A 27,803-nucleotide genomic window follows, 5' to 3' on the forward strand; every position below is an offset into this window, starting at 1 on the left:
GTTGGTTGGTCTGCTTGGGGCTGGGGGAAGGCCATTGCTCGGACACACAATGCCTTCCCTGGATTCTTTTGTCAGCATTTGTAGTTGCTGGAAACAAGGAAACATCCATATATTGAAAGAGACACTAAGAGGGCAAATTTTTTTCTAAAATGTGGGAAGTGTGTGGAACACCTTCCCATCCTGTCTCATTGGGCAAGTGTAATGAAGGGCTCAGAGCTCACCAATATCTTTACAGATGATTCATACCTAAAAGGGATAGACTCAACCAATGGTACGTACCCACAGTTCTGTCCTCTAAAATCATCAGAGACTTCTCGTTTTGTAGAACATCTTGTGGGCTCTGGTGTTATTGCACTTCTTTCTGGATGCTTTTCTGCACGTGTTGTGTCTCTTCCCTCAAGGTCTGGCTGCTAATTCCAGGGAATATGCTTTTCAGAATGTCACAGTACACTGTGTACAGCTCTGGGTCTATTTTGGGCTTGGGCAGAGATCGGGAGTTGCAGGCCTGTTCAGTGACTGAGTGCTGTAGCAAGTAGACATCGCTGAAGAGCGCAGTTAGGATCTTGTGTGCAGCCTTGTAAGGGTCATCTTCGAACTGCACCATTGCCTTGAGCTCCGTCAGGGTATAGCCATTGTAACGCTTGCTGTCTTCGGCCAGGGGCTGCACAGTCTCACCAATGTGCCTCACTTTCCACTTCAGGCATTTCAGTTCTTCTTTTACGTCCTCTAGTTCTTTCTCCATGGCTTGGAATTCCTTCGCGGTTACAAATCTCCTGCCAAGGAAAGAAGTGGCAGACACAGTGTGGAGTTCAGAGGCTCAGAGGGTGAAATCAGCCCGGCTTGCCTGGGGTCGGACCAGAGAGCCTGAGGTTTGGGCAGGGAGATACTGGCCGTGTCACTGAATACCATCCCCAGCTCTTATCTCTCAGGCTTTGTAGTAACAGCAGACTTTCTCCATGTTAGTACAGGGAGAGACGTGCTTTCACATTGGAAAGGAAATGAGGCACCTTGAAACGGCCCCGTTGGAGCTGCTGAGGTTGACAACCTGGCCCCTGTAATCAGGACTGGAGAGCTAAATGAATGTATGGAAAATATGGTATTTTGCTTCTTGGATAACAGGGTTTAGTGGGAGCATAGGGTAGTTACAGGAAAACAAACACAGGGAACATTTAAATCATAAAAGATACTATATTTTTTATGAGGGGCTCTTAATGACCCTATACCAAGTTGAGTCATCTGAGGACTTAAACATGTGTATGGTCTGGATACGTACCTTTCATGATCAGGATCTTCCAGATCTGATTCAAAACCCTTTCCTGTATTCTTTAATCCAGTTTTAGAATAGCCAGGAGACTGGGAACTATCTTCAGGAGTCATTGTTGCTGGAGGCCTTGTGCTTTTCCTGATTGGGGTCAGTGTGTGATCTGATGCTGAAGCTTGTACGTTTTGTGCTGTGTGAGGACAAAAGGTATAGAAGGAAGCTGCATTGATCCCTGGACTGACTGGAGAGGAGTCAGAGTATTGCTGTGGCTTGGCTGAGCTGGGTGTTAGACTGAGCCTGGGGCTGGCTGGGCAAGATGCTGGAATAGTCCTTGTTCTGAGTGGGCTGGAACATGATATTGCTAAATTTTTATCTCTTTGCTCAAATGGTCGAGGGCTTGGTGATTCTCCTGGGGCCAATCTAGTGATGGAGGCAATGTCCAGCAGGGTTTGATCCTGAACCATGGAGATCTGGCTGGTCAGTTCTGATGAAAGTGAAGAGCTGCTTGATGTGTCACTGGAAGAGCTTGACGTAGCGAATGGGGGTATTTTCTGAGCATTATGGTCACTCCTGTTCCTCTGCGTGCTAGTGACATTTAGAGCTGGGTGTTGTGAAGCCCTAAAGAAAGACAAACACACACTTTTTCCTCTGGACTGGGTTAAAGGCTTATAAGACAATTTTAGGACAATTTGGGGACAATTTTGAGACTATTTCCCATGACTGCGTTTCCCCATAGGCTGATTTGCTTCTCATGTCTGTATAAAACCCTCTGCTTCTCGTGACCAAAACCAGAGTGTTTGAGAACCAGTTCCTCCCTGGTGCCAACTGAGCATTCGTTAGCTATCATCAGTGTGATAATCACTGGCACATCAGTGTTCTCCTTCCCAAAAGTCATACAGCTCAGCAAGAACCAAGGATTTGGTGCTGAGGAAGGAAAGGAAGGGAAGAAAGCTATGGGAATATTGACTGTGACAAATTCCAGCAAGAACACAAAAGGATAAAACCTGGCTTGCAGGTTGCCACAGCACCCGCCCTTGATCATCCCTGCAAAGTGTGAAGACCTGCCTTCACCTTGGACCCACATGCTTTAGTCTCTTGGTAGCTCAGCACAGTTAATCAGTAAATTAGGGGATGAATAAACAGGCAAGATAAAAACAGAAGGGCAGCACAGAATGACATCATTGTTCCTGTGGTGACATTATAGGACATTTCTTTTGTATAGCTTGGTGTGTTAAGGACTTTTCCCCACTAACTGTAGACTGTGTACAGGGCTGACCAGCTATTTTAGGTGGTTGGAAATGCTAACTGCATGGGATGCCGGACTACCCCTCTTGAATATTGTTTCCCATACTTTTTCCCAATGCTTTTTTTTTTTTTGCCTTCTCTCCTATCACTAAATTTTACTTGGTTTGGCAAGACTGATGGCAAGAGAGGAAGATGTACCCCTGTAGACTGGAATTGCCCTGACGAGTAGCGAATGCAGTTAGAAGTACTTTGACCTTGAAGGGAAACACAAACATACCCACTGTGCAGATCATGATTCAGGATTTCTAACAGCCAAAGGACATGACAAACTTTTATAGCAATACCAGTGACCAGCTGAGTCTTCTTGTGCATCTGGTATATTCATATTCCTCTTGTGGTGGAAGTCAGCAGACAATCCTAGTCTGGATGGGTTATACAAGATCTAGTGCATGAAGTCCTGTCCTGTTAGTACTAGTGACTTGATTTAGCTACATATTCACTTCTGCACCTCTCTGCACCTTTCTCAGTGTTGGGTGCAATTACGTGCCAAATTTTTAAGGTCCTAAAGAGCATGCCTCATGCCTATTGGCTTCAGTAGGGTTAATTAAGGCCTTTGCTAGGTCACAGCATAATTACCAGGTTTAAATCAAATTTAGAGTTGTTATAATTGGAAAAGCAGACAGTAACAGAGCTACTGCATAAAAACAGAGCCAAAAAAGAAGCATAAAATGAGTTATATAAAAGGCAGGAGAGAAAACAAGCACACATGTCAGAGGGAGCACCCTTCCCCAGGAGTGCCTTGCTTTCATAAACTGGCTGAACAGGGGTGGAGGACAAGAATTGCCAACTAGATATAAGGAAAAGCTTTTTCACCCTGAGGGTGTTCAAACACTGGGGCAGAGGCCAAGAGAGGAATTGGGATCTCCATCCTTGGAGGCATTCAGAACTCGACTAGACAAGGAACTAAGCAGCCTGATCCAGCCCGGTGTAATGGACATGCTGTGAGCAAGGGACTGGACTAGAGACCTCCAGAGGCCCTGCTCACCCTGTGTAATTCTGTGATTCACTGATTCTGCCTAACTATGAAAATAACTTATTTCCCCCAGTTTCCCTTTCTCCTTTCACTTTTCTCCCCTCTGAGTGCCATCTCACCATCCTGCTCTTCCACTGGCGGTTCTGGGCTATCCCCTTCCATATTGACCTTGGATTGCGCACTGCAGGAGAGTCCCTCATAAATAAAAAGCTTTTCAAAGGAAAACAGTGTTATTTGCAGCTTGCAAAAGTCAGGGTTGGTAGCTCAGGCCTTTGGAAAAGTGGGCTGTGGGAGCGAAGGTCACTGGGAGCTGGGCATCTTTGTTGTGTTGCCTTTGTAAGTTGAGTTGCTGTTTCTCAGTTTCTCCTGAAAGCAAGGAGTGATGGGTTGTAGCATGTTCGGTCATGCTGTGGAGGTGATCAGTAAATTGGAATTTGTCATAGGTGAAGCTGATTGTTTATTTCTCACCGGAGAGACTCAGAAACCTCATAAACTTGTGAAGATCTAGAGCCAGGTCTTCTGGCCGAAGGAGTGCATCTCCAGGCCCCAGGGACGAGGCAAATGGGGAGAGAGCTGTCTGGTGGTTCCTGGGCTGCTCTGAGACCAAGAGGAGGAGTGGAAAGAGGTAATCTTCTGGTACTGGCAACACAAATCAAAATTACTGCTTATTTAAATTAGAGCTGAAACTCAGGCATTCCTTTATCTTCACTACAGAATCCCACATTCAGGAAATAAAGTTTGCTGTAGCAAATAAAAAACCCCAATTTGTTCTGACAAGAGCAAAACCCCTTTTAAGGCAACTATAATAAAAATGCACATTGTAACTTTTTTGTTAAAAATATATGTATTTGTCTGGAAATATCTTACAGTGTAAAACTACCTGAACTTCAAGTGAGCAGCAATCCCTACCTGCGTTCTGGGGGAAATATAGGCTCAGTAACTGAAAGGCTACTTGGGTGCTTGTACAATCTGAAATACTTCATTTTGCATCTTTAGCAGTGTTGGACACGGTTGGGGGTTTTGTGGTGGTGTTCGGTGGGGGTTTTTTTTGCATAAATCCGGGATTAGCTGTAGGAGATGGAACATTTATTGAAAGATACTATTTAAAAGAGTGGCAGAAAACATGTTTCATAACTAATCTCACTGAAATTTATATAAGAAATGTTTCCAATTCACCTGTTCACTAGAGGAAACAAAGAAGTATTACAAACTATCACTTTCTTTTGCTTTCCTTTTCCACCCTTTAATTTTCACTGGCTGCAGTGCTAAACATGGTACTGAATTTACTTTTATCATCATTCTTATCTCAGAAGCAGAGGAGCTGGTTGCTTAAGAAGCAATCTGAAGCTTGTTAAAGCAAAATGTCAGTCTGGATTTTAGCAGAGGTAAATGTGGAGAGAATTGAGACCTGTAACTTTGGAGTTTCCTAGTGGGCAAGGGTTTGCCTGAAGACAGGAATGAAATTCCCATTGCTTTTAATATAGCAAGGCTGGATCTTAGATCTGTAACCATGGTGCTTTATCAGAGGGGATTTTTTTTTTTCCCACCTGTTTTTATGTAGTGAATCACTATGAACTGAATAAATTACAGGAAGAATTGCAAGACCTGGAGTTGAAATCAATGCTGACATGAAATAGGAAGGTGATTGCAGCTGTCAGGTATCTCCACAAGGAGAAACCTTGACTCAACTTTGAGCGACACTTCAAATGCGTCAAGCCCTTGTTGTCTGCCTTCTTCCAGCCCTGTGCTGCTCAGCATATAAAGCATGTTCCCCGTTGTCAGAGTGACCTTGTCTGCCGTCTGTGCCTTGCCCTCTCCAGCTGAGCTTGTGCAATACACTTTTTGTAGCACTGAATTTGGAGACATTTGAAAGTTGCCTGCAAATCCAGCACCGCTTGCTTTCTGCGGCACTTGCAACCAAGAAAAAACCCAGTTGATATTCCTTTTTTTATCAATCATTTCCACCATGTGTTAAATCTAGAGTTCTTCTGATAATCTTGTTTGAATAGAAAAAAATGACAATATGCTTTACAGAAGCACTAAGGGGCTGGTTGCATAAATCTTACTGTAGACAGTCAGGGGTGGGAGGATGGTAGAAGAGCTGTGGGATGGACCCAGGGGAAATGCCTGCAGGGTGATGATATGAGAATAAAGTTATTTTATTAAGGCCTCCTCTTTGTCAGGTGACCCACCTAAAATGCCCACACTGCCAAACAGTAACTTTATTATTTTTTTAATGCCGAATTCATTTTGAATAATCTTCCAGTTTTCTATGAGAAAAGCTGGTATTCTGGACCCTGAGTTTATCCACCTCAAATAACAACCAAGGTTTTTAGCCACAGTCAGTCAGAATATGCTGTTTCCTGCGCAGCTCTTGGCTCTTCCGAGCTACCCGTCTCCTCTTTGTCTTTCCCACCATACCTGTCCCTCCTTGTCCTTTGTGACATTTCTCCCGCCTTTCTCTTACTCCTTGTTCTACATCTATCATCCATACCTCTCTCATCTGCCCTGTGGGTCCCAGGCACATTAATTTAAGCAGCAGGCTCATCATATTAATGCCTAGTGGTGGGAGAAGACCAGAGGAGAAGGTGGCAGTGGCATGGACATACAGTTGTCTGAAGTGAAGGTACAGCTGCTGCCTGGAGCCTAACAACAGTGAGCATTTCTCAGTAATAAAGAACTGCACAACAACAACAACAAAAAAATCCTGAAGTGAAACTTCTCCTTCTATCATTTTTGTGTAGCAACTGCACAACCAGTGCAATGGGATCTCCCAGCCCTGTTCACCTGAAAGAAAAAATTGAGACCTGCAAGGTCAAAAAAGACAGCAAATAGACTATTAAGTGTTTAGAGCTTTGCAATGGGAATGCTGTTTGGTATGAAAAAAATGTGACTGGGGATATTAGATGTATAGGGGCCAGCACCATATGTTTGCACAGGAAGGCAGCTCGGTGAGAGCAGAGGATGCCAATTTACAGCTAGCACTCCCTGGTGCTGCTCTTAGCCCAGCTCAGGCAAGTTTAAACCTGCTAAAGGAAAATTAGAGTTTAGTGCTGGACATTAAATGGTTTAATGTAGAGTTATAAAGACTGAATATTGCATTGCCCCAATCAAGACTCCTCTGAAATCAAGCTTCTGATGAAATTTATAATTTGAAGCCACTTTTCAAAACGGGTGGCTTAGTCTTGCCAACAGAGGAACCTGAGATCCTGCCCTGGTCCTGGCCTGGCATAAGGCCCTTTGTGCTTCCTGTGTTCTCACACTGCTCCTGGGCTGTTCTCAGACCTTTAATACCCTCTCTTCTAAAGCTTTGTGACCTGTTGGTGTTTGTCTGCTATGATTGCTCAGCCTTGTTCTTTTATTTAAAGGTTTTTACTATTTCATTCTGCAGTGGCAAGCCCTAAAAATCCTTGCCTCTCAACAACGACCAGATGCCCTGTTTTGTCTTTGTGGAAGGACAGGAAAAAAAAGCATGGTATCCGAGGATGAGTGAATACTCTTTATGTGCTGGTTGGTTCAAATTAGAACAGCATTTCTAAGTGACAAGTCCTTCAGGGAATGAAGTGCTGGTTGAAGGGAGCAGCAGGAATAAATTCTGGTGATACCTCCTCATGTCCTACTGGTACAGGACCACCTCTATGTGAAGAGTTCAGAAAGAGTTCAAAATGCTCTGCTGGCATTTACTCTGCTAGTGGAAAGCAGGTGGTGAGTTCACCAAGCAACAGTAAGGACTTGGTCTGTTCTAAGTGATGTGCCCTCTTCCTCCATGCAAGCAGACCCCTGGATAGCCAAAGGGCTGGTGTAACCTTTGTGGCTGCTCTGAGTTTAGCAAAGCCCTTCTCATGTCGTTCTCTTGCCATTAACGATTCCCTGCTGGCCATGAGCCCACTGCAGCACTGTCATCTTTCCAAACCAAGAGGCTTCAGCCCCTGGCCATGGAGCACTTGGCACTGCCACAGGACAAATGCATAATAATTAGTACTAATATTAATAAGTAATATTAGCAATAAATGTTCATACTGCTGTTTTCTCTATGTATTTTGTGGCTTGAATGTCTGCCTTTGGATCTAGTACCTCCTTCTTTACATACTACATATAGAGGTAGATTATTTTTTTTCAAGTGCAGAACCTGACTGAAAACTATGCTTGAGAGACCCAAACTCCATGGCACTCCCCAAGCCTAAAGAAAAGCCTGTAGAAAGGTAAGTGTGATCCTGGGGCATCTTCCATTTGTGATCTTGGATATGTCATTTCTTATTGCTGCCTGCTTGTGTCTCTATCGGTACAAATTAGGATACTACTCTATGTCACGGGGGGGTTGCAGACCTCATCACTGATGCCTTTGCTGCAACACTGCATGGTTCTTCTTGTGCAGGTAATATAATGGGCTTGTTTGAATATCTGCAACTAACTGGCAACCACAAAGACGCACTTAGGGGAAAAAAACCAGACCTGGTGCTGGGGAAAGAAAAGCAGCTTTGGTTTGGGAGAAGGCTGGCACTTATCCCCGGTACGATGCCATCAGCTAGGTACCTGGACCAGGCAAGGAGGCATATTCCGGTGGTTCCAGTGCAGTTGTTCAATCTGCCTGCAAAGGGCAGTTCCTGGCATTTTTGTAAGTCTGCCCGTGAATGGTGAGTCTGCGGCTCTGGAACTGCATCTGAGACTTTCCCAACTCTTTTGGGGTTGTGGTTCCTGTGTATTTCCTGGTGAGAAATGGCTTTGAGTCTATGCTGTGCTGAGCTGATTTCTTGTTAGTGATGTGGTTCTTCATCGGTCTTACGGCACCAGCCCCTGTGAACAACGTCTGAGACTTTGGCCCCACTGCAGACAATTTCATTGTGATACAGCGAGTGATGGTCATCGGGCAGTTTTGAAAGAAGATCAGGATAACTGTTTTGTGCTGTCTCCTCCACTGCACGGAGTTGCAGTGATAGCAAGGCTGAGTCCAGGCTGTTTTGTGACTCTCTAATGTGTCCGTCATGCCCTGTCCCTAACAGGGCCTCATAATACAGCTCCAAAGTCTGGTGTACATTGTCCAGTGCAAATAAAGAAATTACTATGTCTAGAAATGGGCAATGGGACAAAGAACAGTGGGAGTGTGTGAAGCTAGAAACAACCTTAAGGAGAATCGGCTGATCAGGTATGGGCCAGTTACGAGTCAATGTGGTATGGGGATTGTTCCAGGAAGGAGATTTTCCTCTGAAGGTTGTGAGGGTTTGTACCATCCTGAGTAGCAGTAACGAGTGGGTTTTCCTCCCTAATAAGGATGAATAATGAAGATTCTGAAGCTTAAGTTGCATGCATAAGTAAACTGTGTGCTGAGAGCAGAACTTCACTCATACTGCTTAATTATATTGATCTGATTTCATTACAGTTGGTAACTGATGTGTACCTGCAGCTGATGTAATGTTGAAGAATGGCCACTGTTCTTTACCTGATACCTGACTTCTCATTTACAGTTTGCTTTTACGGTGCTGTCAGCACATCTATGGAGGTAAGCTATGTGTCCTTTACGTTGAGGTACTGGGGTAGGGCTGGGCGTAGGACCAATAGAGCTTTGTTTCTATTCCTTTGAACATCTAATGTCAAGAATTGTTATTTTTTTCTTTGAAAGAAAGACGTTTGGACAATCTTCTTAATGAACTAAGCACATTTGAGCACTACCGAGTAGCTTGGCAGTAGGGAATTTTCTTGGGAAATATGACCCAGATCAATTTTGTATTAATAGACATTTTCACACCTGTGAAAATGAAGGATGTGGATCTGCCTGTGGGAAGGTCCATAACTAACACCATATTTTCAAGGAGCAGGAGTTACCAAGTGAGCTGATGACAAACCAAGCTTGAGTGCAGTGCTAGCACTATTATGCCTGCGGGGAGAGCACCTCCAGTGACATGGAACTGGGGAGCTGTTCCAGCAGGTCTGATGAGGGATCAGGATCCTCAGTTATTAGGGTTATGGACACCAAGATTCCATGAGAATGTGGCTGAGATGTGCATCTCAGCAAGACAGAGGCAGCAGAATGCTATGAGGTTTCCAAATTTTAGTAGCACAGAGTCAGCAAGTCGCTTTCCCAAGTCTCCCTCCTGCTGAATGAAGAATCACTTGCTTTCTTTGCAAGAAAATAGATGCATGAAACTGCACACATCTTTCCAGGAGAGTAAAGGATAGTATTCCGAGCAGGGTAGGAGCCATGCTCCAATATTGCTCCGTACATTGAGCTACTGATTCCCATCGCTTAAAGTAAGAATTTTTGCAAACGCTGAATAAAAAAAGCATGGCAATTTTCTGAGTAAGGATTAATAGACGTGAAAGAAATGGCATTAATTATAATAATGTTATTGTCTACCAAAGCTGCTTTCAATCATTTTTATATTCAATAGCGTGCATCATCATGAATTGGTGATAAATATAGACGAAAAAAGGTAGTAATAACGAAAGTTATACAGGTGTAAATTAGAGCATATTTTTAAACTACTGTGAAGTCACAGCTTCTTGAGATAACATAAAATTATAGGATGTGTGCACATCCTAAATTGAATCCTGGGGAATTTTGTACTGTTCGTATGCTAGTTGATTATCATTTGGGCAACACTGTCTGAGAAAGTTACAAACCTCTATTTCCATAGCTTCCTACTCCAAACCTTATTCTTAACCCCAAGGAGCCAGCGTGGGGACGGTATAAGCCATTGTGTGTCGGACATATTCGAGCCATGGTCACTTACTATTTGGGGAGCAGCTATGGAGGCACTGTAACCTCAGGTCCCCAGCCTCAGCCCTCTCCTCCTCAGTCCTGGAAAAGAGAATATAGAAGTAGCACCTTTAACAGAAACAAAGGCTGCTCCCAAATGTACAGAAATGGAAGGGTCAAAATCAATAAGAGTACAACATACCTGGGCTCCTCCATCTATAGCCAGCCAGGCCCATTATGGAGATCGTAATGGTCTCGGGAAGAACTCGGTTCCACTGGCTTTGCCCCTCTCAGGGAAAAGCTCATGTAAAGAGGCCATGGGGAATAGAAATGAGGGGCTCAGGGCTGAGTCTCTCCCACTCTTTCACTCTTCAGGATGAAGCTAAGCGTCGGGGACTAACAGCATTGTACAGTACGTGTGTGTTTGGAAGTGGGTGTGTTGCTAGTGCTACACCATTTAAGTGCCAGTCCGTGTAATTTTCCAGAAGGAACAGCTCTGCGGATAAACCTTCCTGTGTTGCAGAATAAAGTACAGAATAAATCCAAGGCAGAATGTTACACATCCTTGTGTGCTAATGAAAGCTGAATAGTCAGATTTGAAATATGGAAAGATACTGACTCTGTAAATGGGAGGTACTGTAGGTCAACAGCTTTAAACCTGTTCAGATATCTAGGTGACCAAAGAGGAAATCAGAGCAAAAGGTTGGCATGTCTTTGGAAAGCATTGATATGATCTGCACAACACCTTAAATGAGTATGATGGAGTTAGAGAAAGAAAACTGTGATTAAGATACATCAGAGAAATGTACAAAAAAGGAAGAAAATAGCATATGCGAATGATGATTTGAAAGTTCTGATTCTCATAGTGTCGGGAATACTCCTGATTTATTACCTCTGCAATAGCTTTGGTCCTGCCGTCTGTTTCAAACTGCTCCTAGCACTTCAAAACTACATTGTCTATCCCCGCAGAGACATTTTGTCTGCACTGGTATCAATGGCAGTTTGAACTCAGTTTACTCTAGAATTTCACCTGCAGCATCTGCCTGATGTTGGGCTGGTTTTGCAGATCTGAGTAAGGGCTCAGTCAGCAAGAAAAATGTTGTGAAATCAGCTGCAATACCACAATGGGTGTTGATGGACAGCTGCAAGTTGGCAAATGCTGTGCTATGGATGAGTGAACTGTGGAAGGCTGAATCTTCCAGATTTACTTGCTAAATTTGTTTGTTGGTTTAGCGGTGCCTCGGAAGTAAGATTTGCTTCACAGGGGGCAAAAGGCTGGATATCAGACTGAAGACAGGGCTATGCTGGTCTCTGGGGTCCCCTCTCCCACCAGTGCCAGGGTGGGCTGACCTCCTTACCCCTGCCTGCAATGCCTCAGTTCCAAAGCGACTCAACACCCCTGGCCTCACACAGCCTGACCAGGCATGGATGCATCTCCAAAAGCTGCTAATCTTTCTGTTGATGTCAACAGTAAAAGAGGGCAGCAGCTAATTCAAGTTTTCTCATATGTCTTTAATAACTTTTTATTCCTCGCTCAAGGCAGTGACTACCTTTTCATGAAGACCTCACTTGGATTTTATTTCCATGCTTTCAGGCCCCTTATCCCTGACCCCAGGCTTCAATCCTCACGTATTCTCACTCCAAACCTCTACGTTCCCTTGCCCCAGATCTTCCTCCCTGTAGCTACAATTCTCCTTATTCCAGCAGCTGTGACAATTGCCCCAGGGTCTCCATCTGCCCCTCTAACACCTTCTGCCTTTCCCCCAGCATACTGAAGAAGCAAAGAGGAAGGTTTATCGTTCTTCATCTGAAAGCAAAGCCCACCAGAGTTCTGGGAGCAGGGAAAGGTGGTGGGGAGTGGCTGAAAGGATTTTTTTTTAGTATAGAAAAAAAGGAAAGCAAGAAACTGGGGACAAACACAGGAAAGACATTCCCTGTGAATAACCTAGCTGCACTGTCCCTTGCCTGAATGGATGTGATCATTGTGTTGCTGTAGCCAGTTGGTCTAAATGAGTGCAATTCTTGTGAATGTGTCCTAATTATTACACAGCCATATGGGCAAAGCTGCTAAAACTGCTACATCTACTAATTTCCATCTTGCCTTCCTCGCACTGCCTTTTTAGCACCCCCAAACTAGATAGTTGCATATTTATTAGATGTTACACAGAGAAAGCTGAAGCTTTAACAGCCTGGGTGCACTGAAGTTAGTGCTGCACTGGAAGGGTTGCCCCAGTCCCCTGCTTGTGGGCGTTATTTTCTCATGGCCTTACAGGTATGCTTGTGCAGGGCAGGGAGGAAAGTGTGGGATGTCGTGGCATGACCTGACTGTGGAACAGCTACATCTCTGTGGCAGCAGGCAAAGGGACAGCAGTCCCAGAACTACTGTCTGTGTGCTGCAGGGCATTACAGAAGCCAAATAGCTGGACAGTGGAAGAGGAGAAAGTCCTGGCACATTGACAGTCCTTCAGCTGACTGTCACATACATCAGACTACATGGAGAGAACAAAGAATTCATCTCCCTTTGACTTATTTGGAAGGATCCTCAGAGCAAAGGAGGCAGAAAGGGATGTGGAGGGTTCCTCCTCTGCTAGCTGGGATGAACTGTAGACAACAGACCATGCTCAAGATAATATGGGGCAAGGGTATTCATAGGAAACAGAGCAGAAAGAGAAATTGAGAGGGAAGAGAGATACCTATTATGAACTGACACCTAATAAACTAAAAAATTGAAAAAGATGAGCAAAAGTAACAGACACATATTCAGTTAAAAGGAAAGCCAGAGAAAAAGGGAGGACAAACAATAATAGGATAAAGACTGACAACTGACATGTTGCAGATAATTCTACTGATAATTTTATAGAACACTTAATACATGAATAGTACCTCCAACCCTGTATCATTTACTTGTTCTGCTTAGCATTAGTCTGAGGGCTATCATATCTTTTATATCTGAAGAGCTATAATATCTTTTGATTTTATAATGTGAACTACAGTGTCTATTTTGTCTGGAATTTTCAAAGTATCCCAGGCCTGGGAAGGAAATAATTGTTGAATATAACACCATGAATCTTTGATTTTTCAGCAGCTGTTTAAATGTTTTCCCAGTGACAGAAACAGTAAGAAGCTTAGCTGTTGAGAGACAAAGTCTGTGTCTTCGTGGTTGCGGGGAGTTGGAGGATTTGGCTGTCTCTGTGTAAGCATGCTCTTTGCAACTTGGTTGTGCTTATGTGTGGACTTAGGGTTGGATAACTATGTGCTGCTTAAGGTAGAGTGAAAACAGGCTGTGAAGCAGCAGTTGGGGTGTACACATATATTGGTGTGATTTTAAAGGTCTTTCCTATGTTCTTCACAGCTGGGGCAGTTCTTAGGGTGCAGAGATAATGCAGACGGTGCGAAGCTGGCATGCTAGGGGAGGGGATGGGGTGAGCTGGTGGGAGGGAGGGGGTCAGGACAACAAGCCATGCACTGATTTGGGTCATCCCTTGTATCTCCTGCACCGGATGGTGAATACGGGGCACACTGATTGAATTGAGAGGTCTCAAGGGAACATTTCAGCTCTTTCATCTAATGGGTCCCTAGTAAATCTTCTGTTGTTATAGGCAGTTACATGTGATTAGAATTAAATGAAATACAGCGATATTATGTTTGACAAAGTACTTGCAAGATTAGTGGTATTTCACTGTCAGTATTTTTCATAAAGGAAATTTCTTATCTGGGAGCAGGGACCTGTAGAAGTATATTCCAACAAAACACTTTTATCAGAAAAAAAGGGGCTAACGCTTTTCTTCCCTGCCTCCCGGAAGATAATCTGCAGCTGTGGAGAATAATGATCAAGCTTTAAATTTCACTAGAAATAAATTGCTCTTAGAAAACTGCCTATCGCACTGAGCCTATTCCACACAGAGGTAGATGCATGTGTACAGTGGGTGCTGGATGTGTACTGAGATAGAGGAACATGCAAAGAAGAGGGCAGTGAGATGTACAAAGTAACTGGAAGGAAGAAAGGCTGGAGGGCTTTATTTATGAGATATGAAAAGGAACATGGAGGTGTAGGAGTAGGAGGGAATGTGAAGTATCCCTGGGTATATGCACAGGAAAGAAAGGGAATCTAAATTATTTTCTATTTGTGCAAAGGAAGATCGGAGGTAGGGGCAGTGTGCTTGCTGGGACTGCTGGCGCCCAAGGCATCTAGCAACACTCTGTTGCTAATTGATGATCCTTGGCCCTCCTGCAGTCTCAGACTATTCTCAGGGCACAGCAGTGAAGCTGACCATGCAAATGCTAACTTTAAAAAAAAAAAAAAAAAAAGGTGTAATGCTGCACAGCTTTAAATCTCTGAAATGATCCCATGGTAACACTGTCTCTGGGTTTCTTAGTATGTATTCAGATACAACAATTAAAATAATGCGATATAAAAAAAGAAAGTCATAATCATGAAGCTTGGGAACACCACGGACTTGAGCTGCATTTGCCAAGTGTGTGTGAAGGGGTTTGGAGGATGTGACCGACAAGTGAATTGTTCACACAAATTCAAAATGAGCAAGGAAGCTGGAAGGACAGAACAAAATATACAGTCCAGTCATAAAGCAAGTGGTAGAGACAAAGTATTGTCTCTGTATACTGGTCAGGGTGGCTCTGACCAGTATACAGAGCAGTCACATGGAACAGGCTTTTCTGTATGCATGTTGCCTAGTATGGAGCTTATTTGGAATGATATGTGTAAAAGAAGATGTAAAAACCACGTTGGTTTGTACTGGTGGGACTTGTCACTCGTCTTGGGCATATGAGTGTTCAATACCCTGCTAGTCGTGTAGGTAAGGTCAAACCTTCTGCCCAAGAGACCTGAAAAAACCTTGGTGCTGCATTCGGCTTCTCATCATTCTTTAGGGCCCGTCACCTGTTTATCTGCTGTGTCGGGGTCAAGGTCTCTCAGGTTACGACGAGTCCAACATGAATTTGATTGTAAAGTCTTAGGTGGTATTGATTTACATGTATGTAAAAATGGGGTCGGGAGGGCTGTGTGATATGGCGAGTGCAAGAGGAATCAAAATCAAAACACACAACAGAGACGTGAGATAAAGAGGGTTACTGTCCTCTATGCCATTAATGTTTTCTGCCATTTACTGTTCCAGAAAGGGCAGTAGTGGTACTTGATAAAGTTACATTTCCCAATGTAGCTCAGCATATTCTGTTGCTTACAATTCTGTCGGTGTCTCATCTGCAATTCTCACTTTGGTAATTTGGCTGACTGTTTTCCCCCACTGAGTGTTGATTTCCCCTGAGGCACATGCTGACCGCTTCCCTTTCACTGTGGTTTGGTTTTTTTCAGGCAAAGAATTAAAAAAAAAAAACACTGTAATTTCTAAATGCAAAATTAGGAAAATCATCATTTGAATAATTTCTCTCATCCTTCCAGACTGAAAGGTAGAGTGAAAACTTGGAACTTGGCCAAGGAATAACTGTAACAACAGAGACTATTAGTTAAGGTTGGGTAACAAACGCAAAGTAATAAGCATAGAAGGTCTCTAGTTCTTCCTGCTCAGAACTCCTCCTCACTTCGCTACTGAAATGCCTGATCATTTTTAATCTTCTGTCTCCTCAGAGCTTCCCAACCACTCTCTTCCATGACTGAGAAACTGCCACGTCGGTCAGAAGAACAAGAGTGAATCCTCACATTTTCTGTTCCCTAAATATCCTTACATTTCTTCCAACAATAGGCTTTTGGTGAGGATTCTCTGTACTTATCAGCTCCTCGTTCCACAAAGGTACCCCTATGGAGTCCATCACACCTTCCCTGCTGTGTGAGGTCCATATTTGTGTGTTCGTCACATTCTGCAATGTTAAGCTAAGCCTTAACCTTCTCACAGAAGAATGAGGGCGGTAAGCATCCCAGTGCAGCCTCATGGGCTAACTGAGAGCGCGTGGGGTCAGCAGTGTGCTGGGTGGATGTGTGGTAATGGGCTATGTTTGTAGGCAGGGTGAAGGAGCATCTCTGAGCCTTCAGGGCTCAGATGGGACTTAGAATCAATCTAAGACCCTGGTAGCAGTGTGGGTGGCACTGTGTGGGTGTTTTTGCAGAGGAACATCGTAGTGCAATATGATGTATGTGCTATGTTTGTGTGGAGGAGTTCAGGGGAATGGGTTGTGTGGAGGAGCCTAGGATGGGTTGTAGGCATGTGACTATGGAAGATGGCAACTCCAAAGTGGCCTAGGGGTGGCTGGAAAATGTCTCAGCAGCCGTTAGGATTGTTGGGAAGTGCCTACGACACGTGCTGAGAAAGTGTGGCTGTAACATTTGTTATATGCCCACAATTTTACCTTTCCAGAGAGGGAAAATCAGCTTGCATTGGCAGGATAGCTTCTTATGGCTTCCTGTGAACCAGATGCATACTGTAAAGACTTGTCAGTCTTGTGTTTTAATGAGTATATGAGAAAAGGCAGGCACTGGGACACCACAAAACTTAAGAAAAAACAAATCAAGTAGGATCTTTTGTGTTTGTCTTTAACACACATCTTCTCCAAGTATCTCAGAGACTTCACCCACTTGTGCTGAAATGGGTGAGAGCCTGGATTTTCTGAGACTAGCAGAGTCCATGAAAACCTCCACTGATCGAGCGACTGACTGCACTGACCTTTCTCTGAAGTACTTGATGGCTTCCTGGTCTAGGAAGTTCTGCTCTTCTCGAAAGCCCTGCTCAAAGATTTTGCGCTTGTGTCTGAACTCAATGACAGTCTTAGTGTAAGAGTTCAAGGTAGTAACGGAGGCCGCCATGCAGCAGGTGAAAGAGCCCCATGCCAGACTGTGGAGAGAGAAACCAGCAGACAGAGCTGGGTTAAGACAGCAGCTCATGTTATATTTCTGACGCCAAGAGACACACATACACCGGATGCGACTAGGCAGGTAAGTCAGCGGTGACAAACCCGTTCTCCTCATCTTACCTCAAACAGCCTGTGGCACATGCTCAGGCATGCAGGCGGGATGCTGGGCTAGGTAGGGTCTGGGCACAACTTTGATCCCATGGAGAACCGTGTGGCAGAGTGCCTACAGGAACACTCTGTGCACTCTGACAGAAGAGTCGAATGTCTCCTGGTTTCCCTTTGAAACGTTTCAGAGCCTTGCAGATGAGTGCTAAAATCTATAGAGCAGTAATGAACTCCTGGAAGGAGTAATGCCCCGGAGAGCACGTCTTTCAGACCAGTGGAAGTTCTCCAGCATCCATGGGAGACTGACTCTGCACAACGCTACTGCAGGGATGGTTTCTGTCCCAATTTTTTATGCCTTCATCAAACTACTACTGTATTTCCTTCTTTCCTGGTTCATGGACATTGCTAGCATTCCTGGCTTATATCTGGTCTCTGAAAGCCTGACCAGGCTAGAAGAGAGCACTTCTGTTTTCTGGAGGGATCCAATCTGAGGGCAGTGCCCCAAGTGTGCAGGCAGTGCTTGGCAGGACACCTGTAAGTACCGACCAGGAGCGTGTGGAGACAGAGGGAGAAGGAAAGTGGAAGTAAAAAAGAGACTGCCCCAACGCCAGACTGGAACAGCAGCAAGTGTTGTCCTGGGTCTCCTGGCAAGGAGAGTTCAGCTGGGAGCTGCTCTGCTCCCTGCTCGTGGGCTGGGTTTCCCTCCTGGGTGTCTTCTGCCCTCCGAGCACATCTCTCCTCCAGCCTTTTCCTCACTGATCTCAAGTTCAGATGTGGCTGGGGAGAACTCATGGTCCCAAGGAGTTTAGATGCTTTTTGAGCATGAAATGGGGCTACAAAAAAGGCACTGAATTCCTCCTTTTGTCTGCAGAGCTTATCTGCGATCAGGGTCCACTTGACTTCACATTCTGCCCATCAGCTCCAGCTACATATAGTTAACAGTGGCTTCCTAAATAACTTGGATTAACTTAATCATCTGTGTCAGCTACACACTTTACCTGCTCCTTGCTTTCACCTTTTCTATAACCAAATTGAACATTGATATAAATTATGCAGAACAGAAAGAATACAGCCACAGTAGCATTATCTTATAAATACGCATTATCAACAGAGCCCTCAGCATGAGCTGTTTTTCTATTCTGCAAAGGATCTGCAAACAGGGAAACAGTTTCTCATTTCAAATTAGACAAAACTTGAAAAAGAACACATATTCATGAACTGAAAAATCTGGGAAAAAACGGTTCAAGTAAACAGAAGTGGCTCATTTCAATGATTTCAAATTTCAGTGCATAACAAGTCCTTTAGGGACTCCCATGGCAATGCAGCGCGTGGAGGCAGCCCTTTCCTAGTCACATTTGAATGTGTTTTCCAGTTGCAATCAAATGAGAAGGAAGCGCAGTGAACCCTGGGGTGATGAAGTTCCCTTAGGTTTCCCATGGTTGGGTGGAGAAGTGGAAAGGAAACGTGTGCTACGTGTGCATGTCCAGGCACAGTGAAGCCTGGCAAGTGGCTTTCCTACGCAGAGTGTGTAGAAACCCTCTAACAGCTCCAAACATTTCCAGCTGGACTGCTAAACAATATCAAGGAAGAAGCCAGCTGAAACCACATGCCTCACTGTGCCTGGTTGGTGCCCAGGGAATGATATAGGGAGAAAAATTCCTCTTGAAAGTTTCTGATCATTTCTAATCATCAACTCTGAAATGCTGAAAGGTTCAGAGATGGAAATACAGAATGAAGACCCTCAATGTGACCTCAGGTCTGGCACTTGGTAAATCATAATAATGAGACAATTCCAATTGATATGTTTTAGTTTTTACGGACCTTTGTTAAATGTTATTTATTTTCAAGTATAAACAGTGGTTCTCCTACTTGCAAGAGTTACATCCTACCTGAGGTGAAGACCTCTTTAACAGCAACACCACTCCATTCCAGCTGTGCCCCAGATGTGGTGGGACAGTACATATACTGCTTCTGGTAGCTGAGCACAGGGCCGTGCTCTCAAGTTTCTCTGTGGCTCAAATGGCTCACATTTTTGCATTTGTTTTCTTCCTAGAGGGGCTGACCTTGAACATCCACTGATCCTCAGACCCACTGAAACTCCCTGCCTGGAGAATCCACTGGCCCACTCCCGGCTTTGCCAATGGCTTGGAAATGGGGACCGAGCCATGTGTTTTGAACACTTGGACATCTGAGAAGATCACAAGCAGCCCATCCTCATTTTGAGGAGAGGTATATTTATCATTCCCATTCGATAGAGGGGAAATAGAGCCACAGAAAAAATAGTTTTCCCATTGGCACTTGGGAAACGAATGACAGCCTGGACCTCCACTCATGCCCTTTGGCTCTTGGCCATGGGGAAGCTGTTCTCTGGCCCCACTTTTCAGTGGTGGTACAATTCTCTGTGCTCTAACAGGCTGTCTAGCAGGATGCTGCAGTGGTACTTTTTACAGAAGGCTGTAAATAATGCTGATGTTTGCACTACTGGTTCAGGCACATTTAAAGCTCAAGCTTCAGGCCATCACCTGGACCCCGATGGAGCAGAAAGAAATTCCTACGTGTTCACAGTTTCCAAACTCCACCAGACTGTGTGGGCAATTGTGTTTAATCCTTCTTCGAGTCAGTGTTCAAGTCTGGGTGATACCAGGGGAGGCTGTCTCTCTCTAGTCTGTACAGCAGTTCCGTGTTAGCTGGAAGGAAGAAGCCTTGTTCTTGCTGTGTTTGACTGTCAGACCTTCCTTTGCCAGGTCTGCTACCAGCCTCTGGCATGGCATGAGGAACCCCATGACCTTCCTCGGGCTCCTGTGAAGATGCTGCTGCTGTTCACATCTGTCTCAAGGGAGCTGGGACTGAGCTGATGTTTGCACCCTGCCCAGCGTCCTGCATGGACAGGTATGTTGCCTTGGAAGGTATTAGGGGAGGGAGAGAGATTACCAAATCTGAGAAGCTGCCTTGTGGTAGCAATAGCTTGAGCAGAGCTCAGCTTTAACTGGGGTGAACCAACAGCCACTGTACAGGGTGAAGCTGAGGTCCCACTTCAGGAATAGGGGAAGAGCTGAGATTGCTCCTGCATGTTTGTCTGCTCACGGGTGTCTCCAGTATCCTCCACAGCAAGGCTTAACCAGGGTCAGTCGTGGTCTTTAAACCAACGCCCGCCGTGAGCTGGCTGGCTGGGGAGAGCTGCAGGCAAGGGGTGCAATGTCTGCTCTGGGACAAAACCGTGGTCAGGACAGCAAACGCTGCTGTGAGCTGCTGTCCCAGGGTGGGCTGCTGGGCTCTGAACAGCTCGCTCAGAGCATGGGTAGGATGAACAGGCCCAGGGTGGGCTCGTAATGCCCGACGGGACCCGCGGGCCTCTGATGCCCGTTCTGAGGCATGGGGTTTCTTGTCTTGCACAAGGTGAAGGAGAATAATCTAATGAGTGCTTTATCATGCTAGACATTTAACATCATTCTGAACTTTGAGTATTGCAGCAAATTTTAAAATAGATTACTGAAGACAAATTAATAGAGAATATGCATTATTATTTAAATATATATGTAAATATATCATTATTACATAATAGTTATAAATATTTATATAAATATATGAATGTATTGTTTATGAGTTCATCATCATATGCGATAAATATTTATTATTGATACACAAAACAAGCTGTATTTTAAATATAATGCCATTTATATTTTGTAACATGTTACTAAAATGTTAATAACTCCTTCCATGAAATACCGTATAGCGAGGGGAGAAGGAAAGACTAATAACTTCCTGCAGTGCTGTGCGTAACAAGTATTTGTATTTATTTATTGGTGTTAGCAAAGGTTGTTGTCTCTGCTTTGAGATGGAATGAAAATAATATGCTATATTTAAATGAAAAAAAGAAAGTATTTTCACTAGCCATCCAAAGAGGCTGATGCCTTTGGAAGGATGTGAATGTTGTTTGCAGGTATTTCTATTCTCTAGTCTCCTGTTCTTGTTAAGCTTCTTATAAATTTGCAAGCAATATAACACAGTTGACATATCTTGGCCAAATTATTTTTGTGATTTTTAGAAGATAAATGGGAAAGGTTAAAAAAAAAAAAAAAAAATCAGTCTCCAAAATGTCTTGTCTGCTTTCCCGAGCCTTCTCACCATGATCCACAGGGAAGTATCATGGTGCCAGGAGCACTATGCCTTCCTCTGTGGTCGTGTTAAAAGTTGCACTGTCAGGTTCAACTGAGACATTAATTAAAAACAACAACAACAAAAAAGCTAAAAGTCTCTGAAATGCCATCGCAATTACGTACCTAAATTGAACTTTAATGAGAGTGCTCAATCTGTGTTGGTAATTGTGGCTGCTGTTTATTTACAAATGCTATGTACCTGCTGATATGTGCAGCTGCTGCTGCACAGTCACTGATAGCTGTCCTCTAACACCTCAACAATTGCACGGCCATGGTGGTTTTTTGCTCCTAGCATTTTGGCAGCTGGAAATTCACATGCGTGTTCCTGCAAATTTGAGATGATATGTACAATCTCCCAACAGATTGATGGAACAACTCAAAAATGAAAAGAGATTAACTGGTGGTGACACTTACCAGAAGGACCATCCATAGTCCCATGAGTGCGGTCGCCAGTCCTCTGGCCCAAGGCTGACTGTCACTTGGAAAACTTGAGTATACATCATGTGTGCCACCATCCCCAAGAGACCTGAGAAGCAGGGATTATAACAGGAATTTTTGCGCTAATGTTTTTTTATGGTTCTTGAGATAGCTACTGCTGGAAGTGCTCTGAAAGCTCCAAAAAAGTCTTTGTTGCACTTCTATGCCTTCTATTCTACTGTGGAGGAGGGAGCTGCATGGGCAGAGGAAAGGTGTGACTGAGAGCTCATTATTTTACATCATACTGAATTCTCAATTAAGAGAAGAGTTAAAGAAAGAAAGTCGTTGAAGAAAATGTTGCACAATTAGCATCCCCACCAACCTTGCTCCTGCAGAAGGGGTATGCCACCCACAAGTTATCTCACTTAGCCCATTGCAGACAGGCCTCAGGTAAGAGAATAAGGAAAGAGGCTTCTGGAGGCAATGCAAGATTGAATGTGTTAATGCCAAACAATGATATTTTATCTGAACAGTTGCTAAGACTTATAAATTTGAACACTTATAAAACACTTGGAAGTTACACAAGGAAGTTAAGTGAACTCAGTATTCCTGATGATGTGTGGCAAGAGGACACCATAGGAATACTTTTGAAGGTACAATGTCGATGATGCTTGCTTTTGTGACACCGTTATATTTTGCTGAGATTAACTACAACTGGGTGAAGATTAGACAATGTATTAGAGACTCGACTCACTGTGATGCTAAAGAACAGGGTTTCAGTCAGATCACTGAGTTTGCTCTGCCACTTAGCTGGCCAGCCCATATTTTTACACTTAGACATCTCTCTCAGGAAAATCAAAATCCACTTTTCAAGAAGTGGTGGCCAGTAGCAGCTCAGATGCTTGGAGAACTTTCTAGCTACAATAATTTGGGATGCGTCTGCTGTAGTACCTAGGCAGCGCAGAAGGATGCTCCCAGCTGAGCCCATGAAAAGCATGGCTTCAGGCAGTTAGGTGAGCTGTGGGGCAGGATCATCATTTTCCAAATACACCTTGGACCTACAGATGTCACAAGCCCCTTGTGCTGCAATGACAGTCCAAGGCACTTTGAAATACTGATGTTCTGCCACGGTGGGGTACAGTGCGGTCCCATACGTTACACCTTGCTCCTTAACCAAAGTCGCCCTTTACTGTTATCTCTGACCATCTACTTTTTTCCACAGTTGCCCTTCCTCCATGTGGAAGATCCTGATTTTTCCATCCCCAGACCCAAATTTTGGCTCTTTTTTCTTGCCTACTTTCAGACTTTAAAGCACTTCATTAGTCTCACCAGACATGTGGATGATTCAGGGCAATTGTGGGGGAGGCAAAGTGGGGAATGTCATGTTTGTGTTGTGGGTATGTTAAGCAGGACCTTCAGCAAGACAAATGTCATATTTGATACAAACAACTGCAGAGGCTGAAAGAAGATATTTTATTACAAGAAGCTGAGGTGTTTTGCTCAGCTGCTTCATGTCGGTGTGACACACTGGAAAGTCAGGAGGTGGAAAGAGCAATTCACATTGGAAGAAATGATATTTCAGCAGGGTGGGCGGCCTAATGGGAGCACAGCAAACTGGTACACACCTTGCTTGTTTCTGGCTATATTTAATTTCCAGAATTCACTGGGAGCTTGCTATACTTTCTAAATCAGTGGATTTCTCTCCAGCTGACAGTTATGGCGTTGATCTTAAAGTTTGGAGTTTGCTGTTCCTATACCTACTGTCAGTAATGTTTCAATCTTAATAAAATATTACAGACTGCCCTGAGACATGTCAAAATCACTCAGAGCCATCAGGAGGCTTGCCACACCAGGACTAGCTTCAGCAAGGCTCAGCTCTGTTCTGTCGGGCAAAACCTTAACGGGGTTTCAGCAGTGCTGAGCCCTTTCGCTGCGTGGGAGGCCAGGATGACAGCCCGCTGGTACGGGTGAGTGGGAGGTCAGCAGCAAGTCCTGCCGCAACGCAGGGACCACAGTGAACAACGTGGCGTCTGTGGCTTTATCTGCCTGATGGCAGGGAGGGTCGGGGGCGGACACGTACCTGGCTGTGCTGGCAGTGGCATTGAGCCACGTGTAAGCGATAGCAGAACAATAGGAGTCTTTCTTTCATTGTGCTGCTTCATGCGCTTGTGGTTTGGTTTGTTCCAGGTGCCACCCCTCGGTTTGGTCTATTTTAGATATACTTTGCCAAGCGCTCCATGGTGATATCCCATGATATTTTATGTTGGACATTGAATGGTCACATGTTGGATAAAGTGACCTGCCTGTATCATAAATCAACAAATGCTGTATTTATTTACAAGATCATCTTTTCCTCCAGCTGGCTGCTTAAGGCTGGACAAAGAGGACCAAATGCCTGTATGCCCACCCTGGGGTCCGGGGCAGCAGATGCTTGTAGGTGAAAAATCCTGATAATATGGTGGACTGGAGTGACGGGAGCGGATGGGAGTGCAGAAACACTGACCATTTATAGTTGGCTTGAGATCATTAGCCTTGCAGGACCAGAGCTGTTTATGGGAGAACTTAGGGAACTAAATTTGGAAAAGGAAATGTATTTTAAAGCATTTTCAGATACCTTTACTGAAAATATTATTTGTGGAATATATCACATTAATTAAAATGCTTTATTATAAATATTACATGAGAGACGCATATAAGTTGTTTAAGTTGTATACGGTATAAGAGGAATACCAAAATGTCAGTGTTGGGGGCGGGAGGGTGTTTAATGACTCATAAGAGGCTGAGAAATAGCGTTAAGTGGCCACACTGTTGGGGTAATTTTTCCTAACCTTTAGATGTTGAGCTATGAGAATATGAAGATTCCATTGCACTTTTAGGAGGGAATTCTAGCATGAATTTAATGAGAAGTGTGTTGCTTCAAGTCAAAGCCCTCTTTTTTTATCTGATTTCTATAAAGCTGTGTCACTATAAATATGATAGGATTAAATAAATATGTTTTTCTTCTTTCCTCTGAGATCTCTGTCACTGAAAAAAACCCAGCTAGCAGTGTTTTGGGGTTGTTTTTTTTTTATTCCTATTTTTCTATCCTTTTTCTCTGTAAAATTTTAAAGTTTAGATTTGGAACATCATGGCAATGTACTTATAAAAAGAGAAGGAAAAATAAAAATAGAAAGATGTGTAGGAAAGAAAACTTCATAATTCTTACAAAACTTAAAACTGCAGTTAATGGTGAAGAGAAAGAGAAACAGCATGGGAATAGTTATTTGAATGCTGAAGAATTCCACATAGTTTGATTTTGAAAATTGAACAGACTTTTTTATTTTTTTTAATCCAAATTGCATCCAAAGCTGAAAAATATGCTTTGGAAGTTTTTACCAGATTTTTTTTTTTTTCCTTTCAGCTCTACTTCTGATCTAAGTTTTATACCACTAACTGTATTTCACAAATATTAAGCTATCCCTTAAGATAGAAACTCCTTCACAGCAATGTACACTGCCTGTTATAATCTCTTTCAGCTTGAAATACAGCAGAATAAAATGCACTTTTATTGCATTTTTTTCTTGTTCTTTCTGCAGAGAGGATCATGGAGGTGTGCTCACAAAAGCCAGCTGTGGCTGGTTGCTTCTATAAATCCTGGGAAGTGGAGTTTTCAGCCAGCATAGAAGTGAAGGGGCACTTAATTACATGGTTAGATTTGATAACTTCTTTTAGAGAACCGGATTCCTCAAGTTCATTTGCTGAAGGGCTCCAAGTACAGACTGAGCATGAAAATAGCCTGAACATTTGTTCTGAGAGATATACATGTCCCCAAATTACTGGTGGAGTTGCTCCTAAGTGCAATTACTATAACCCTTTTCATTCTCGGTTTTGCTAATGAACAAGATGGGCTTCTTTCTTTGGTTTGAAGCGTCAAGCCTTCATCTACTGTTATGCTTAAATGGAAAAAAGAATTTTCAGCACTATGTGTTTTTCATTTTCTATTGGTTTATCAGTGTGATGATGCTGAAAATGGAGGCTCAGGCTACGGCTGTGGTAATGACTGTGTGGGCTGGGGGGAGGCTAATTACTGCATTGCCATTGTGAAATCAGGACTAGGTATTTTCACTTCTCCCTGGCAAGAGGCAAATTTATCATGCGGTCCTTGTTCCAAAGGAACAAAAAATTGTAGTGAAAAATGCAATAGTTAAATGGGGATAAAAGAGGCTTGTAGTCCCCAGTTTTTATTCTTTCAAAGTTTTAGAATTTTTTTTGTTGGGGCTCCTCAGGCAAAAGGGAAAGGGAAGGTTCATACCTGAAAGCACAGTGAAGACAGCAGCAAAGGCATTTAACTTGAGCCCATCTATCACACTGCTTGAATGAAAGAGCTCGAGGCACATAAGGCTGAATCCGACGACTAACAGCATGATGTATAACACCTCGGATACTACTGATAACCACAGGACACCTGCAATGCACAAGAGCAGCAACCAGTCACTTATTTGGTAAATAATAGGAGGTGAAGTTGGTAAAAATTAAGTAGGAAATCAAGAATATCTAGGAGTAATTGGGTATTCAGAAAGTTTAAATTTAGTAAACCACCACCCCAAATCTGAAAAGTAGAAAAGGTAGTAAATGAGGATGTGAAGAACGGCAGGATGGTAAAGATACTGCAGAAAGAAAAAGCTGTTTCCTAAGATCCCAGCTTGCTAAAGGACCTCTTTGGGTATATCTAGAACCTCTTGGCTCCTATGACCCAGACACAGGACACAGAATCCATTTTCCCTCCCTATGTCAAGGTTTAGATGAGCAGAATCTAGCATACATGTGGAGATGGCACATATTACCTTACAGTACACGGGCTGGTGGGAGACGAACAGGCTTGGATACCTCTTTTTCACAAGACTGTTCAAAGAAAATGTTTTCAGTCCAGGTTTTAAAATACTTATCACAGCATAGTGTCGGGGCCTGTTATTAGAAACTCTTTTTCACAGAAACTGGTGTCCTGCAGAATGACTGTTCTGACTTTGGGTCTTTGGATCCACTGCACAGATTTCTGCCACTGCAACTATATACAAAACCTGCCAGAATACCTGTGGGGTGGAACCAGTTATTTATAACATACTCAGCTGAAGAGCTGCAGATACAAAATTCGGACTGCCTTCTGTTTTCTCAACCCCTAGGTACAACCCCTCCGGTGAAGGGCAGAGCTGATGTGCCCCGTTTGACTCTCACGTTCTGCAGGACTTTGGGGTCGTGCACAGGTAAGTGGCTCTGGCAGCAGTTTGCGGGGGGGGGGGGGGGCTGAGACTGATTCATCTGCTGTAGAAGTTACATTTGGAAATTTCGGCACAAAGCCTCTAGCAGGATCTGCTGAGTCTTTTAAAGTCACCAAGCCATGGGGTAAATTTGAGAGGATGGTAACAGATGATAATGCTGAGTCCCTGCCAGACTTCCAATCGCTGTTTCAGCATGAGAATCTGCTAGAATTCTTCAGTACATTTGCTAACCTGATTGCTGGAGTATTCACCTGGAAACAATGAGCAGTGATGGAAAATTTCAGCCTAAGCAGTTGAAACATGGAAAGTTAAGCATCTGAAGACAATGGCTTATATTAGAAAATGTTAGCTGTAACCATAGAGACTGCTACAGGCTTCACTTATATTAATACATTCTCTCCTCACTGTAAGAACATATGTGTGATAATGCCTATAGTTGAGCTTATCAAACTAGATATGCAGTCTCACTTTTATCAAATATTTGAGTGTCCTCTTGGTGACCAGGATGATCCCAGCTCACATTTTGTCTAGGAATTTGTCTTTTTGTTATCACAACTAATTAATATGTGCTATTAGTAGTTGGTACCATATCTGACCTTTTGAGTTTTCAAATAATACTACAGAGGTAGTAATAAATAAACCTTTTAATTTCTCACAGTGACTTCGTGTGTAATGTTGCATCTATCAACAGCAAACAGCTGTTTATCTCGCTCCTATTAGGCAATTTGGTATCAGGGCAACTGGCACACTCTTCCAAAAAGAAATACAAGCGAGAGACAGCAAGGGTGTTCTGCGATACAGCAGGATTAAGAAGGAA

General features: G+C 43.6%; 1 protein-coding gene and 1 long non-coding RNA gene across 2 annotated transcripts in view; one reads left to right on the forward strand and one right to left on the reverse strand.

Moving 5' to 3' along the window:
• GSG1L (GSG1 like) overlaps nt 1–27,803 on the reverse strand; it is a 59,852-nt gene continuing 32,049 nt past the window's right edge. The window contains exons 3-7 of the mRNA XM_054843377.1: nt 26,023–26,175; nt 21,729–21,840; nt 16,866–17,033; nt 1,274–1,879; nt 1–773 (exon numbers count right to left, since the gene is read on the reverse strand). Of these exons, the coding sequence (XP_054699352.1) occupies nt 347–773; nt 1,274–1,879; nt 16,866–17,033; nt 21,729–21,840; nt 26,023–26,175 (1,466 nt within the window). The 3' untranslated portion in view covers nt 1–346. The remainder of the gene's footprint in view (nt 774–1,273; nt 1,880–16,865; nt 17,034–21,728; nt 21,841–26,022; nt 26,176–27,803) is intronic.
• Nucleotides 16,908–26,942, forward strand: LOC129213416 (uncharacterized). The gene is made up of 4 exons (XR_008579433.1): nt 16,908–17,134; nt 19,211–19,386; nt 19,902–20,046; nt 26,891–26,942. It is a non-coding gene; the product is annotated as an uncharacterized LOC129213416 (long non-coding RNA).

Source organism: Grus americana, chromosome 15 (assembly GCF_028858705.1).
Source record: "Grus americana isolate bGruAme1 chromosome 15, bGruAme1.mat, whole genome shotgun sequence".
Lineage (NCBI taxonomy): Eukaryota > Metazoa > Chordata > Aves > Gruiformes > Gruidae > Grus > Grus americana.